Source organism: Mustelus asterias, unplaced genomic scaffold (assembly GCF_964213995.1).
Source record: "Mustelus asterias unplaced genomic scaffold, sMusAst1.hap1.1 HAP1_SCAFFOLD_214, whole genome shotgun sequence".
NCBI classification, from domain to species: domain Eukaryota; kingdom Metazoa; phylum Chordata; class Chondrichthyes; order Carcharhiniformes; family Triakidae; genus Mustelus; species Mustelus asterias.
In genome coordinates, this window is record NW_027590200.1 from 388,213 (window position 1) to 405,177 (window position 16,965).

Consider the following 16,965-nt stretch of genomic DNA (forward strand, 5'->3'; position numbering starts at 1 on the left):
GAAAATTTCAGCAGGTCTGAGACCATCTGTGAGAGAGAATCGGTCCAACGTTTCGAGTCCATGTCACTCTTTCTCAGAGAGGAGTGGGATTATTTCCCAAGATGGGATTGTTTGGCAGAGAGCCGTCACGAACTTGATGGGCCGAATGGCCTCTTTGACTAGATTACTCTGAGGCTGGGATTTTATGAGCAGCATGTCAGTCCCCACTGGAAGTCTGTGTCGCTGGTGTAGTGGTATTGTCACTGGACTAGTAACCCAGAGACCCAGGGTGATGTTCTGGGGACCGGGGTTCAAATCCCAGCATTGCAGATGGTGAAATTTGAATTCAATAAAAATCTGGAATTAAAAGTCGAATGACAATGGAACCATTGTCGTAAAAACCCATTGGAGATTTGTACAATTTTATAACACTTAAATCTTCCAATATCCCAAGCTCTGCTTCAATCATGTGATGCAGCGCTTAAGGCACTGGGTAGGCCTAAAAGAGTTTTAGCGTTGCCTCGGGATAGAACATAGAACATAGAAAAGCTACAGCTAGAACAAATTGCGCCGAACATGTCCCTACCTACCAGGCTTACCTATAACCCTCTATCTTAGTAATTTCCATGAACATATCAAAAAGTCTCTTAAAAGACCCTACCGAATCCGCCTCCACCACCACTACCGGCAGCCGATTCCACGCACCCACCACCCTCTGAGTGAAAAACTTACCCCTAACTTCTCCTCTGTACCTACGCCCCAGCACCCTAAACCTGTGACCTCTCGTGACAACCATTTCAGCCCTGGGTAAAAGACTCTGAGAACCCACTCTATCAATACCTCTCAACATCTTATACACCTCTATCAGGTCACCTCTCATCCTTCGCCTCTCCAAGGAGAAAAGACCTAGCTCGCTCAACCTATCCTCATAAGGCATGCCACCTAATCCAGGCAACATCCTTGTAAATCTCCTCTGCACCCTTTCTATGGCTTCCACATCCTTTCTGTAACGAGGCGACCAGAACTGGGCACAGTACTCCAGGTGGGGTCTGACCAGGGTCCTATACAGCCGCAGCATTATCTCCCGATTTCTAAACTCAATTCCTCTATTGATGAAGGCCAGTATTCCATACGCCCTCTTAACCACAGCCTCTACCCGCGATGCTGCTTTGAGCGCCCTATGAACCCGGACTCCAAGATCCTTCTGATCTTCCACACTGCCAAGCATCTTACCCTTAATATTATATTCTTCCATCCTATTCGACCTGCCAAAATGAACCACCACACACTTGTCTGGGTTGAAGTCCATCTGCCACTTCTCCGCCCAGTCTTGCATCTTATCTATGTCTCGTTGCAACTGCTGACATCCCTCTACACTATCCACACCACCACCAACCTTTGTGTCATCAGCAAACGTGCCAACCCATCCTTCCACTTCCTCATCCAGGTCATTTATAAAAATCACAAAGAGCAAGGGTCCCAGAACAGATCCCTGGGGCACTCCACTGGTGACCGACCTCCATGCTGAAAAAGACCCATCTACAACCACTCTTTGCCTTCTGTGGGCAAGCCAGTTCTGAATCCACAAAGCCATGTCCCCTTGTATCCCATGCCCATTCACTTTCTCAATAAGCCTTGCATGGGGCACCTTATCAAACGCCTTGCTGAAATCCATATAAACTACATCCACCGCTCTTCCCTCATCTATGTGTCTAGTTACATCTTCAAAAAATTCAATTAGGCTCGTAAGGCCTTGGACAAAGCCGTGCTGGCTATTTCTGATCATACTATTCCTCTCCAGATGTTCATAAATCCTGCCTCTCAGGATCTTCTCCATCAACTTACCAACCACTGAGATTAGACGCAGATACATTTTGGCATTAGATCCTTTGGTTCATTCCAGTTCCTTTCGAAAAACCTCTAAGTATTTGCACAGTAATTCTTGAAAACCTCCATCCTGTAGGTTTAATACTTCTAATCAATCAGATTTGACATGCTTAAGCTAATCGTGATCCATCAGGTGTTACCTTGAATTACTAGAACGGTAGACGTGCCGTTTGGTTCCTATAACCAATGGCCCCAATGTCTCTCCTGTATAAGTGTCAGGATGATTTCTGACGCATTCAATTTCAATGGTTAAAGACCTTTCTGAAGGTATCAGAATGCCAGCTCCCATTGGTCTGTGGCCACGACTCCTGTGTCCACCTCCTTTTTGAGAGATCTGCCGTTGACCATCCAGTCCATCTCTATCGGAGTATCCAACTGAGTTTGACCCGGTTTAGAGTAAACTTGTCAGGCTCCTCATCCAGTTTATTTTAACAGAGGTAAACTAACCGTTGTGGGTTTTTTCATGTTCTGTCCTGACGGCTTCATTCTGCACCATGTTTGTAAACGACCTTCCTTTCACATCAGAAATACATATAATTCCTGCACCGGCAAGTTTCTTGGGAATGCTCTTCCCTACATCAGAAACAAGCTTCCACCCCCGGTGTTGTGATCCCTCACCCGGGCTCTGCTGCCCCCTCACCCGGGCTATGCTGCTCCCTCTCTCGGGCTCTGCTGCTCCCTCTCTCGGGCTCTGCTGCTCCCTCTCTCGGGCTCTGCTGCCCCCTCACCCGGGCTCTGCTGCTCCCTCTCTCGGGCTCTGCTGCTCCCTCTCTCGGGCTCTGCTGCTCCCTCTCTCGGGCTCTGCTGCCCCCTCACCCGGGCTCTGCTGCTCCCTCTCTTGGGCTCTGCTGCTCCCTCTCTCGGGCTCTGCTGCTCCCTCTCTCGGGCTCTGCTGCTCCCTCTCTCGGGCTCTGCTGCCCCCTCACCCGGGCTCTGCTGCTCCCTCTCTTGGGCTCTGCTGCCCCCTCACCCGGGCTCTGCTGCTCCCTCACCCGGGCTCTGCTGCTCCCTCTCTCGGGCTCTGCTGCTCCCTCTCTCGGGCTCTGCTGCCCCCTCACCCGGGCTCTGCTGCTCCCTCTCTCAGGCTCTGCTGCTCCCTCACCCGGGCTCTGCTGCTCCCTCTCTCGGGCTCTGCTGCCCCCTCACCCGGGCTCTGCTGCTCCCTCTCTCGGGCTCTGCTGCTCCCTCACCCGGGCTCTGCTGCTCCCTCTCTCAGGCTCTGCTGCCCCCTCACCCGGGCTCTGCTGCTCCCTCTCTCGGGCTCTGCTGCTCCCTCTCTCGGGCTCTGCTGCTCCCTCTCTCGGGCTCTGCTGCTCCCTCTCTCGGGCTCTGCTGCTCCCTCACCCGGGCTCTGCTGCTCCCTCTCTCGGGCTCTGCTGCTCCCTCTCTCGGGCTCTGCTGCTCCCTCACCCGGGCTCTGCTGCTCCCTCTCTCGGGCTCTGCTGCTCCCTCTCTCGGGCTCTGCTGCTCCCTCTCTCGGGCTCTGCTGCTCCCTCTCTCGGGCTCTGCTGCTCCCTCTCTCGGGCTCTGCTGCCCCCCTCACCCGGGCTCTGCTGCCCCCTCTCTCGGGCTCTGCTGCTCCCTCTCTCGGGCTCTGCTGCTCCCTCTCTCGGGCTCTGCTGCTCCCTCACCCGGGCTCTGCTGCCCCCCTCACCCGGGCTCTGCTGCTCCCTCTCTCGGGCTCTGCTGCTCCCTCTCTCGGGCTCTGCTGCTCCCTCACCCGGGCTCTGCTGCCCCCCTCACCCGGGCTCTGCTGCTCCCTCTCTCGGGCTCTGCTGCTCCCTCTCTCGGGCTCTGCTGCTCCCTCTCTCGGGCTCTGCTGCTCCCTCACCCGGGCTCTGCTGCCCCCCTCACCCGGGCTCTGCTGCTCCCTCTCTCGGGCTCTGCTGCTCCCTCTCTCGGGCTCTGCTGCTCCCTCTCTCGGGCTCTGCTGCTCCCTCTCTCGGGCTCTGCTGCTCCCCCACCCGGGCTCTGCTGCTCCCTCTCTCGGGCTCTGCTGCTCCCTCTCTCGGGCTCTGCTGCTCCCTCACCCGGGCTCTGCTGCTCCCTCTCTCGGGCTCTGCTGCTCCCTCACCCGGGCTCTGCTGCTCCCTCTCTCGGGCTCTGCTGCTCCCTCTCTCGGGCTCTGCTGCTCCCTCTCTCGGGCTCTGCTGCTCCCTCACCCGGGCTCTGCTGCTCCCTCTCTCGGGCTCTGCTGCCCCCTCACCCGGGCTCTGCTGCTCCCTCTCTCGGGCTCTGCTGCTCCCTCACCCGGGCTCTGCTGCCCTCTCTCGGGCTCTGCTGCCCCCCTCACCCGGGCTCTGCTGCCCTCTCTCGGGCTCTGCTGCTCCCTCACCCGGGCTCTGCTGCCCTCTCTCGGGCTCTGCTGCTCCCTCACCCGGGCTCTGCTGCCCCCCTCACCCGGGCTCTGCTGCTCCCTCACCCGGGCTCTGCTGCTCCCTCTCTCGGGCTCTGCTGCTCCCTCTCTCGGGCTCTGCTGCTCCCTCTCTCGGGCTCTGCCGCTCCCTCTCTCGGGCTCTGCTGCTCCCTCTCTCGGGCTCTGCTGCTCCCCTCACCCGGGCTCTGCTGCCCTCTCTCGGGCTCTGCTGCTCCCTCACCCGGGCTCTGCTGCCCTCTCTCGGGCTCTGCTGCTCCCTCACCCGGGATCTGCTGCCCCCCTCACCCGGGCTCTGCTGCTCCCTCACCCGGGCTCTGCTGCTCCCTCTCTCGGGCTCTGCTGCTCCCTCTCTCGGGCTCTGCCGCTCCCTCTCTCGGGCTCTGCTGCTCCCTCTCTCGGGCTCTGCTGCTCCCCTCACCCGGTCTGTTCCTCACAGTCGCCATTTCCCGCCACAAACGCGTCACCTTGTTGGGCACACCTTGGAATTCACTTCCATCCTGCTCAGCGCTTTCAGTCACCTGGGCCATCGCCACAGCTTTTTCTAAAGAGATTTTGGTCTCAGCCAGTAACAACTTCTGTATTGAGGCTGTTTATACCACAGACCAAACAGTCCCTTAACATTTCCCCTAAAGCTGGGCTGAATTCACAGTGCTCTGCTATAAATCCCCTCAATCTGGCCATCAAACCAGAGACAGTCTCTCCTGGCTCCCAAACTGAAGAATGAAATTTATACCTCAATGTGGTGATTGAAGGTCAGGGTTAACATGATATTTGACCATTTCGACTATCAGGTCATTAGACTATGGGCGGGATTTTCTGGCCTCACTCGTCCTGAAACCATAAAATCCCCCCCCCCAGGTCAATGGACCTTTCCATTGTCCACCCCTCGTCCGCTCCGATTTCCCTGGCGGGTGGGGTGGTAAAATTCTGACCTTTGTGTCTGCATCATCAGGCAATGTTAGACTCCTGACTGGGCTGTACGTTTGTGGGCCACAGACTGTGAGTAGTATCACCTTTCATTTTTCCTCTGCTGTGATCTCATCAACTACAAAAAAAATAGTATTTTGATATATTGACCCCAGTTTTACACTTCTGGGTCAAACAGCTCAATCTCCCCAATTAAGGGCATTTTTATTGGTGTATGTATCTGTCTCTTTGTAGTTTCGATGTTCACTCTCCTTCCCCTCTAGCTGTGCTCTCCCAGTGACTAATGAAAGTTTTTCCTCGTTGCCAGTGTAATAAATTCAGAGGTGACTTATTGTGGCTTCAAGTTATGAAGGGTTTATTATCAACAATGTTTATTTATTTACAAGCAATAGGCTAACAGAATTACAATACACATATTCTCTCCTCCTCCCTGGCTCCAGCTGAGGTTCCTCCCTGACATGTGATGCACGCCCTCGCTCCTGATTGGCTTGGTTTCCCCCACACCTCCATAGCATCTGCCCTAATCATGTGACCCTCAGGAATCTCCGCCTTAAAGGGGCCACGCTACCACAAGCACGAAGGTTCAGGATGATACTCCCGTTCAGTTCTGAGGAAGTGCTTCATATTATTTCAGATGAGATGTTAAACCGTTTTGCCAACCATTTGTCTATCTGTGTGGATATAAAAGATCCCATGGCACTTCCCAAGGAAGAGCGAGGGAATTCTTCATATGTTCTGGACAATATTTATTCTTCAATCGGTATCATAAAAGCCGATGATCTGATCGGTCTCACATTGCTGTTTATGGGAGCTTGCTGTGCACAAATTGGCTGTTGCATTTCCTACATTACAACAGTGGTCACCCCTCAAAAGGTACTTCATTAGCTGCAAATCAATTTGAAATGTTGCATGGTTGTGAAAGGCGCTATATAAATACAAGTGTTTGTTCTTGTTTCATTATGGGGAACATTTGGGTGAGTGATGTGGAGACAAAAGGGGCTGAATGGTCTATGTTCCTGGAGCCACTCCCAGGCCCCTCACTGCCGCACTTTCCAGTTTACACAGTGACTACTTTTCAAGATGGTTTCAGGGCTGTGAGGGACTTTGGGATATCCCAAGTTTTTCTCCTACACAAGTCTCAAACAAGGAAAGTTTCCCATAAAGCTGAAAACATCTGTTCCAAGCAGGTGCTGAAACAACATCAAATGTTGTCACTTTACAAAGTTGGAGCTGAATATCTGAAGATTTGGACTGATGAACAATCCCAAAGCTGCAGGTAGATTTCTGCCAGGCCTGTTTTCAGCCTGTGCCTAAATATGAAAAGCTTTGTGCAGTGAATGTCAGGAAGTAAATTGATTATATTTTCATTTCAGGTGACTGCTTCTGGTGCCCAGAATCTGCATCTTCACCAGACCCAGCGCATTGATCCGGAGATGAAAATCCCAAAGACCAATTCAGCACCAAGTGTTTCTGATTGCAAACCTGAAGTGAAGCTTCAAACAGATGGTCATGTGTCTGGCAACCCCCCCGCCCTGACCCAGAGACAGCACACGCAGCACATAACAACCAGAACCAGCTCTGCCCCTGCTTTCACTTACACACACACTCCTCCTCCAACTGGGAGTCAGTGTCATCTAATAACCCCAACTCACCACGTTCCCCATCATCCTCCCAGGTACACACGTGGCCAGCCTGGGTCACAGGGTCATCCCGGGTCACAGGGTCATCCCGGGTCACAGGGTCAGCCCGGGTCACAGGGTCAGCCTGGGTCACAGGGTCAGCCTGGGTCACAAGGTCAGCCCGGGTCACACTGGCCCACGATGCAGTTTGGTCAGCTGATGCCAGTAGCCGGTGGTCAGTTGCTGAATGATGATCCTGAGGGAAAGGGGAGACAACAGACAAGTGGTACAGTCAACCTCCCGGCAGAATATATGACTCCACCTCCATATGCTCCAGGATATTAACTCAGACAAAGGTCGTTGATAATGTATGTCAGAAACATAGAAAAACTACAGCACAAAACAGGCCCTTCGGCCCCACAAGTTGTGCCGAGCATATCCCTACCTTTTAGACCTACCTATAACCCTCCATCCTATTAAGTCCCATGTACTCATCCAGGAGTCTCTTAAAAGACCCTATTGAGTTTGCCTCCACCACCACTGACGGCAGCCGATTCCACTCGACCACCACCCTCTGTGTGAAAAACTTCCCCCTAACATTTCCCCTGTACCTACCCCCCAGCACCTTAAACCTGTGTCCTCTCGTAGCAGCCATTTCCACCCTGGGAAAAAGCCTCTGAGAGTCCACCCGATCTATGCCTCTCAACATCTTATACACCTCTATTAGGTCTCCTCTCATCCTATGTCTCTCCAAGGAGAAAAGACCGAGCTCCCTCAGCCTATCCTCATAAAGCATGCTATTCAATCCAGGCAACATCCTTGTAAATCTCCTCTGCATCCTTTCAATCTTTTCCACATCCTTCCTGTAATGAGGTGACCAGAACTGAGCACAGTACTCCAAGTGGGGTCTGACGAGGGTCTTATATAGCTGCATCATTATCCCCGGACTCCTAAACTCAATCCCTCGATTGATAAAGGCCAGCACATCATATGCCTTCTTAACCACCTCCTCCACCTGCGGAGCCGATTTTAGAGTCCTATGAACCCGGACCCCAAGGTCCTTCTGATCCTCTACAGTACTAAGAGTCTTTCCCTTAATATTGTACTCCTTCATCCCATTTGACCTGCCAAAATGGACCACGACGCATTTATCTGGGTTGAAGTCCATCTGCCACTTGTCCGTCCAGTCTTGCATCCTATCTATGTCCCTCTGTAACTTCTGACATCCCTCCAGACTATCCACAACCCCACCTACCTTCGTGTCATCGGCAAACTTACCAACCCATCCCTCCACTTCCTCATCCAGGTCATTTATGAAAATGACAAACAGCAAGGGTCCCAGAGCAGATCCCTGGGGCACACCACTGGTGACTGACCTCCAATTAGAAAAAGACCCATCTATACCCACTCTCTGCCTCCTTTGGGCAAGCCGGTTCTGGATCCACAGGGCAGCAGCCCCTTGGATCCCATGCCCTCTCACTTTTTCTAGAAGCCTTGCATGGGGGACCTTATCGAACGCCTTGCTAAAATCCATATAAACCACATGTACCGCTTTCCCTTCGTCAGAAGAAATCCACCAGGCTCGTAAGGCACGATCTGCCCCTGACAAAGCCATGCTGAGTATTCTTGAGCATACCAAACCTCTCCAAATGCTCATAGTCTGCTTTTAGTTATTTAACTGTCAGTACCAAAAACAAAGAGTGGATTATTATAGCTAACCTGCCATACTCTGCTGCCGGGACCTGACTGCTCACCTGCCTGCCAATCAAAGCCAACCACAATGATTATAACGTCCATCCAATGCTGTCCACCCTGGACAAGGGAAAGCCTGAGGTCAGAGAGGGATTTATAACCAGTCACTTTATTAGTGTGATGATAATTCTAACAATTCAGTCTTTTAATTTAAAAATAAAGTTATTTTGTCTCCGTCAATATCATCTTTCCGAATTAATTGACAAGAATAGAAAAATCAGCTTTTTTGAGAGCAAATTACTGCGGATGCTGGAAATCTGGAATAAAAAACAAAAAATGCTGGAAAATCTCAGCAGGACTGGAAACATCTGAGTTCAGGATGACTCTTCAGAAGTGGAACAAGGTAGAAATGCAATGGGTTGATGCTGTTGAGAAAGGGAGAGAGGGCGGCAGGTGAGGGGATAGATTCCAGTCAGAGAGATTCAAGTACAAAGAGTTCAGAGAACCTAAAATAGTGAATTGAAATGGCAAACGACCAGAAGGTCAGGGGTCATGCTCATGGAGTGAGTGAGGGTCTCCCAGTCTGCATTAAAACTGACAAGGCCCCAGGGCCTGATGGCATCTATCCTCGACTGCTCAGGGAGACGAGAGATGGAATTGCTGGGCCTCTGACGGAAATCTTTGTCGCTTCTTTGGACACGGGTGAGGTCCCTGAGGATTGGAGGATAGCGAATGTGGTCCCGTTGTTTAAGAAGGGTAGCAGGGATAACCCAGGAAATTATAGGCCAGTGAGCTTGACGTCCGTGGTAGGGAAGTTGTTGGAGAGGATTCTTAGAGACAGGATGTATGTGCATTTAGAATGGAACAATCTCATTAGTGACAGACAGCATGGTTTTGTAAGAGGGAGGTCGTGCCTTACAAATTTGGTGGAGTTTTTTGAGGAAGTGACAAAAACGGTTGATGAAGGAAGGGCCGTGGATGTCGTCTATATGGATTTCAGTAAGGCATTTGACAAAGTCCCACATGGCAGGTTGGTTAAGAAGGTTAAGGCTCATGGGATACAAGGAGAAGTGGCTAGATGGGTGGAGAACTGGCTTGGCCATAGGAGACAGAGGGTAGTGGTCGAAGGGTCTTTTTCCGGCTGGAGGTCTGTGACCAGTGGTGTTCCGCAGGGCTCTGTACTGGGGCCTCTGCTATTTGTGATATATATAAATGATTTGGAAGAAGGTGTAACTGGTGTAATCAGCAAGTTTGCGGATGACACGAAGCTGGCTGGACTTGCGGATAGCGAAGAGCATTGTCGGGCAATACAGCAGGATATAGATAGGCTGGAAAATTGGGCGGAGAGGTGGCAGATAGAGTTTAATCCGGATAAAAAAGGGCGGCACGGTAGCACAGTGGTTAGCACTGCTGTTTCACAGCTCCAGGGTCCCGGGTTCGATTCCCGGCTCGGGTCACTGTCTGTGTGGAGTTTGCACATTCTCCTCGTGTCTGCGTGGGTTTCCTCCGGGTGCTCCGGTTTCCTCCCACAGTCCAAAGATGTGCGGGTTAGGTTGATTGGCCAGGTTAAAAAATGCCCCTTGGAGTCCTGGGATGTGTAGGTTAGAGGGATTAGCGGGTAAAATATGTGGGGGTAGGGCCTGGGTGGGATTGTGGTCGTTGCAGACTCGATGGGCCGAATGGCCTCCTTCTGCACTGTAGGGTTTCTATGATTTCTATGATAAATGCGAAGTGATGCATTTTGGAAGAAATAATGTAGGGAGGAGTTATACAATAAATGGCAGAGTCATCAGGAGTATAGAAACACAGAGGGACCTAGGTGTGCAAGTCCACAAATCCTTGAAGGTGGCAACACAGGTGGAGAAGGTGGTGAAGAAGGCATATGGTATGCTTGCCTTTATAGGACGGGGTATAGAGTATAAAAGCTGGAGTCTGATGATGCAGCTGTATAGAACGCTGGTTAGGCCACATTTGGAGTACTGTGTCCAGTTCTGGTCGCCGCACTACCAGAAGGACGTGGAGGCGTTAGAGAGAGTGCAGAGAAGGTTTACCAGGATGTTGCCTGGTATGGAGGGTCTTAGCTATGAGGAGAGATTGGGTAAACTGGGGTTGTTCTCCCTGGAAAGACGGAGAATGAGGGGAGATCTAATAGAGGTGTACAAGATTATGAAGGGGATAGATAGGGTGAACAGTGGGAAGCTTTTTCCCAGGTCGGAGGTGACGATCACGAGGGATCACGGGCTCAAGGTGAGAGGGGCAAAGTATAACTCAGATATCAGAAGGATGTTTTTTACACAGAGGGTGGTGGGGGCCTGGAATGCGCTGCCAAGTAGGGTGGTGGAGGCAGGCACGCTGACATCGTTTAAGATTTACCTGGATAGTCACATGAGCAGCCTGGGAATGGAGGGATACAAACGATTGGTCTAGTTGGACCAAGGAGCGGCACAGGCTTGGAGGGCCGAAGGGCCTGTTTCCTGTGCTGTACTGTTCTTTGTTCTTTATTTGGTCTCCCAATAAGCCGTGAACAGTAGTTGCTGCTTCACCTGGGAGGCGTGTTTGGGACACACGGTGAAGGAGGAGGAGGTGAAAGGGCAGATGTTACACACACTGCGATTGAATGTCAAGGTGATATGGGAAGAGGAAGGCATTGGGGGAGATGTAGCAATGGACCAGGATGAAATGTGGGGAGGGGGAGCGGTGGTGGGATCATGCTGGAGTTGATGGAAATATCAGAGGATGAACATGTGGTGGGGTGGAAAGTGAGGACCTTATTATGACGATAAGAGGGAGGAGAAGGGGGAAGTAGGTCTTGTCAATCACAGTGGGGGAATTCTCAGTTGGGGTTGAAGGAAGACATGTGGGAGGTGGCATCATCAATGGAGATGGAGAAACTGCTCAAATGACAAGGAAGCAGGGTGTGAGATGGTGTAGCCGAGGTCGCTGTGGGAGTCGGCGGGCTTGGAAAGAATATTAGTAGACAGGCCAACTCCAGAAACAGAGCGGTCAAGGAAGGGAAAGGAAGTGTCGGAAATGAATCATAGAATCATAGAAACCTTACAGTACAGAAAGAGGCCATTTGGCCCATCGAGTCTGCACCGACCACAATCCCACCCAGGCCGTTCCCCCATATCCCTGCATATTTTACCCACTAATCCTTCTAACCTATGCATCTCAGGACACAAAGGGCAATTTTTAGCATGGCCAATCAACCTGTCCCGCATATCTTTGGACTGTGGGAGGAAACCGGAGCATCCGGAGGAAACCCACGCAGACACGAGGAGAATGTGCAAACTCCACACAGACAGTGACCCAAACCAGGAATCGAACCCAGGTCCCTGGCGCTGTGAAGCAGCAGTGCTAACCACTGTGCCACCCGTATGGACCATGTGAAGGTGGAGAGGGGTGGAAATTGGAGCAAAATTGACAAATTTTTCCAGGTCCAGACGAGAGCATGAAGCGGCCCTGATACAGTCATCGAGGTAATGGAAAAAGAGTTGCGGGATCGGAACTGAGGCATATGACATATTGAGGCACTGGTCAAAAAGAAGAAGGAGGCCTATAACATGCATAGGCAGCTGGGATCAAGTGGATCCGTTGAAGAATATAGATGTTGGAGTAGAGATAAGAGAGAAATCAGGAGGGCAAAATGGGGGCACGAGATTGCTTTGGCAGATAAGGCAGAGGAGAATCCACAGAGCTTCTACAAATATATAAAGGGCAAAAGAGTAACTAGAGAAAGAATAGGGCCTCTTAAGGATCAACAAGGTCATCTATATGCGGATCCACAAGAGATGGGTGAGATCCTAAATGAATATTTCTTGTCAGCATTTACTGTTGAGAAAAGCATGAATGTTAGGGAACTTGGGGAAATAAATAGTGATGTCTTGAGGAGTGTACATATTACAGAGAAAGAGGTGCTGGAAGTCTCAAAGTGCATCAAGGTAGATAAATCCCCAGGATCTGATGAAGTATATCCTAGGACGTTGTGGGAGGCTAGGGAGGAAATTGCGGTTCTCCGAGCAGAGATATTTGAATCATCGATAGTCACAGATGAGGTGCCTGAAGATTGGAGGGTGGCAAATATTGTGCCTGTTTAAAAAGGGCTGCAGGGAAAAGCCTGGGAACTACAGGCTGGTGAGCCTAACGTCTGTAGTGGGTAATTTGTTAGAAGGTATTTTGAGAGACAGGATCTACAGGCATTTAGAGATGCAAGGGCTGATTAAGGACAGTCAGCATGACTTTGTGAGTGGAAAATCATGTCTCATGAATTTGATTGAGTTTTTTGAAGGGGTAACCAAGAAGATAGATGAGGGCAGTGCAGTTGATGTTGTCTACATGGATTTTAGCAAGGCCTTTGACAAGGTATTGCATGGTATGTTGTTGCATAAGATTAAACCTCATGGGATCCAAGGTGAGGTAACCAATTGGATACAAAAGTGGCTTGATGACAGAAGACAGGGTGGTTGTAGAGGGTTGTTTTTCAAGTGTTTTTCAAGAGACCTGTGACCAGCGGGGTGCCTCAGGGATCGGTGCTGGGTCCACTGTTATTTGTCTTTATTTGTCTGAATTAGATGTATGGTTAGTAAGTTTGCTATGACATCAAGATTGGTGGCATAGTGGACATGAAGAAAGTTATCAAGGATTGCAACGGGAATCTTGATCAATTGGGCCATTGGACTGATGAATGGCAGATAGAGTTTAACTTAGATAAATGCGAAGTGATGCATTTTGGTAGATCAAACCAGGGCAGGACTTATCCAGTTATTGGCAGAGTGTTGGGGAGAACAAAGAGGTCTAGGGGTACATGTTCATAGCTCCTTGAAAGTGGAGTCACACGTAGACAGAGTGGTGAAGAAGGCATTCGGCATGTTTGGTTTCATTGGTCAGAACATTGAATACAGGAGTTGGGATATCTTGTTGAAGTTGTACAAGACATTGGTAAGGCCACACTTGGAATACTGTGTACAGTTCTGGTCACACTAATATAGAAAGGATATTATTAAACTAGAAAGAATGCAGAAAATATTTACTAGGATGCTACCGGGACTTGATGGTTTGAGTTATAAGGAGAGGCTGGATAGATTGAGACATTTTTCCCTGGAGCGTAGGAGGCTTAGGGGTGATCTTATAGAGGTCCACAAAATAATGATGGGCATAGACCAGCTAGATAGTCAACATCTTTTCCCAAAGGTAGGGGAGTCTAAAACTAGAGGGCATAGGTTTAAAGTGAGAGGGGAGAGATACAAAAGAGTCTGGGGGGGGGGGGCAATTGTTTCACACAGAAGGTGGTGAGTGTCTGGAACGAGCTGCCAGAGGTAATAGTGCAGGCAGGTACAATTTTGTCTTTTAAAAAGCATTTTGATAGTTTAATGGGTTTGGAGGAATATGAGCCAAACGCGGGCAATTGGGACTAGCTCAATGGTTAAAAACTGGTGACATAAACAAGTTGGGCCGAAGGGCCTGTTTTCATGCTGTAAACCTCTATGACTCTATAACAAGGCCTTTGACAAGGTCCCTCATGGGAGGTTAGTTAGGAAGGTTCAGTCGCTGGGTATACATGGGGAGGTAGTAAATTGGATAAGACACTGGCTCAATGGAAGAAGCCAGAGAGTGGTTGTGGAGGATTGCTTCTCTGAGTGGAGGCCTGTGACTAGTGGTGTGCCGCAGGGATCGGTGTTGGGTCCATTGTTGTTTGTCATCTATATCAATGATCTGGATGATAATGTGGTCAATTGGATCAGCAAGTTTGCTGATGATACAAAGATTGGAGGTGTAGTGGACAGTGAGGAAGGTTTTCAAAGCTTGCAGAGGGATTTGGACCAACTAGAAAAATGGGCTGAAAAATGGCAAATGGAATTTAACGCAGACAAGTGTGAGATATTGCACTTTGGAAGGACAAATCAAAGTAGAACGTACAGGGTAAATGGTAGGACTCTGAAGAGTGCAGTTGAACAGAGGGATCTGGGAATACAGGTACAGAATTCCCTAAAAGTGACGTCACAGGTGGATAGGGTCGTAAAGAGTGCCTTTGGTACATTGGCCTTTATAAATCGGAGTATCGAGTATAAAAGTTGGAGTGTTATGGTAAGGTTATATAAGGCATTGGTGAGGCCAAATTTGGAGTATTGTGTACAGTTTTGGTCACCTAGTTACAGGAAGGATGTAAATAAGATTGAAAGAGTGCAGAGAAGGTTCACAAGGATGTTGCCGGGACTTGAGAAGCTGAGTTACAGAGAGAGATTGAATAGGTTGGGACTTTATTCCCTGGAGCGTAGAAGATTGAGGGGAGATTTGATAGAGGTGTATAAGATTTTGATGGGTATAGATAGAGTGAATGCGAGCAGGCTTTTTCCGCTGAGGCTAGGGGAGAAAAAAACCAGAGGGCATGGGTTAAGGGTGAAAGGAGAAAAGTTTAAAGGGAATATTAGGGGGGGCTTCTTCACGCAGAGAGTGGTGGGAGTGTGGAATGAGCTGCCAGATAAAGTGGTAAATGCATTTTAACATTTTAACATTAACTTTTAACATTTAAGAAAAACTTGGATGGGTTCATGGATGAGAGGGGTGTGGAGGGATATGGTCCAAGTGCAGGTCGGTGGGACTAGGCATAAAATGGTTCGGCACAGACAAGAGGAGCCAAAAGGCCTGTTTCTGAGCTGTAATTTTCTATGGTTCTATGGTAACAGAGTAGAACTGGAACAAGGGGTGTTCCAGATAACCCACAAAATTTGCAACATTTAAGAAGCATCTGGACAAGCACTTAAATCGCCAAGGCACTGCAGGTTATGGACTAAATGCTGGAAAATGGGATTAGTATAGATTGTTATTTGATGTTTGGCATAGAACATGGTGGACCAAATGGCTTGTTCCTGTGCTGTATTACTGTGATTCTAAAGGACAGGCATAACTGAGGCCCAGGTGGGTACCCAGAGCCACACCTTTTATTTGGAGGAAGTGAGACAGCTTAAGACTAGATGGAGTTGATGTGGACGTGGGGAGGATATTTCCACTGGTAGGAAAAACTAGAACCAGATGGCACAACCTCAGGTTAAAGGGACGATCCTTTAGAACAGAGATGAGGAATTTCTTCAGCCAGAGAGTGGTGAATCTGTGGAACTCTTTGCTGCAGAGGACTGTGGAGGCCGGGTCATTGAATGTCTTTAAGACAGAGATAGATAGGTTCTTGATTAATAAGGGGATCAGGGGTTATGGGGAAAACGCAGGAGAATGGGGATGAGAAAATTATCAGCCATGATTGAATGGCGGAGCAGACTCGATGGGCCGAGTGGCCTATTTCTGCTCTGATGTCAAATGGACTAATGGCCTAAGAAAGACATTGTTGAATGAGAAATAGGTTCAGCATCTTCTCCCCGTGTCTGCATGGGTTTCCTCCCACAGTCCGAAAGACATGCATTGGCCATGTTAAAATTCTCCTTCAGTGAACCCGAACGGGTGGCACGGTAGCACAGTGGTTAGCACTGCTGCTTCACAGCTCCAGGGACCCGGGTTCGATTCCCGGTTTGGGTCACTGTCTGTGTGGAGTTTGCACATTCTCCTCGTGTCTGCGTGGGTTTCCTCCGGGTGCTCCGGTTTCCTCCCACAGTCCAAAGATGTGCGGGTTAGGTTGATTGGCCATGCTAAAATTGCCCCTTAGTGTCCTGAGATGTGTAGGTTAGAGGGGTTAGCGGGTAAATATGTAGGGATATGGGGGTAGGGCCTGGGTGGGATTGTGGTCAGTGCGGACTCAATGGGCCGAATGGCCTCTTTCTGCACTGTAGGGTTTCTATGAGTGTGGTGACTAGGGGATTTTCACAGTAACTTCATTGCAGCATTAATGTAAGCCTACTCATGACACTGGTAAATAAACTTTAAAGAAGAGACTGGAGAAGGGAAGAAAAAAATAGAGGCAAGATAGGAAGAAATAAGTTGAGTGAGGCAGGAAGAGACTGAGACGATAGGTTTACCAGGACAGTCCTAACTCTGTGGATTTGGGAAGTGAGCTGTAACCGGCTTTCTTAACCCTGTCTTTGTTGTAACTTCTATTTTCCTTTCCAAAGTGTACAGTTTGATTTTCAACTTTCTTGAGGAGGCAGTAAAGCTATCCCTCATGTCAGGGTGTGAGGCAAACCCCCTCACTGTGACGATGATACTTCAATCAGACCAGGTAGTGATTGGAGGAGGATCCACTGAGTTTATCAGATAAACTTTCAGAAATTCCTTTCCTGGAAAGCCAGTGTTGTGCGACTGAATGACTGAAATTGGAAAAGCAGCTGCTAACGGCTCTCCGCGCAGAAACCTTACCCCGAGTTCGATGTTTATCGAATATCTATTCACAATCCCTGAGCGTCACTCCTCTTTCTCAAGTTGGCGGCTGGGTTTCGATGGGGGCAGTGGGGGGGGGTTACAGGGGGGCGGGGAGGGGGATTATCAAGGGAAAATCAGAACTTTCCTTCTCATCACACTCCACTCAAAGAGTTGCTGAACTTC

The 16,965-nt window shown here is 49.7% G+C and overlaps 1 protein-coding gene across 1 annotated transcript in view; it reads left to right on the top strand.

Annotated features, from left to right (window-relative positions):
- LOC144485734 (uncharacterized) overlaps positions 1–7,171 on the top strand; it is a 207,546-nt gene extending 200,375 nt beyond the window's left edge. Inside the window, exon 4 of the mRNA XM_078203836.1 lies at positions 6,544–7,171. Coding sequence (XP_078059962.1) covers positions 6,544–7,134 — 591 coding nt within the window. The 3' untranslated portion in view covers positions 7,135–7,171. The remainder of the gene's footprint in view (positions 1–6,543) is intronic.
- The last annotated feature ends 9,794 nt before the right edge of the window (positions 7,172–16,965 follow it).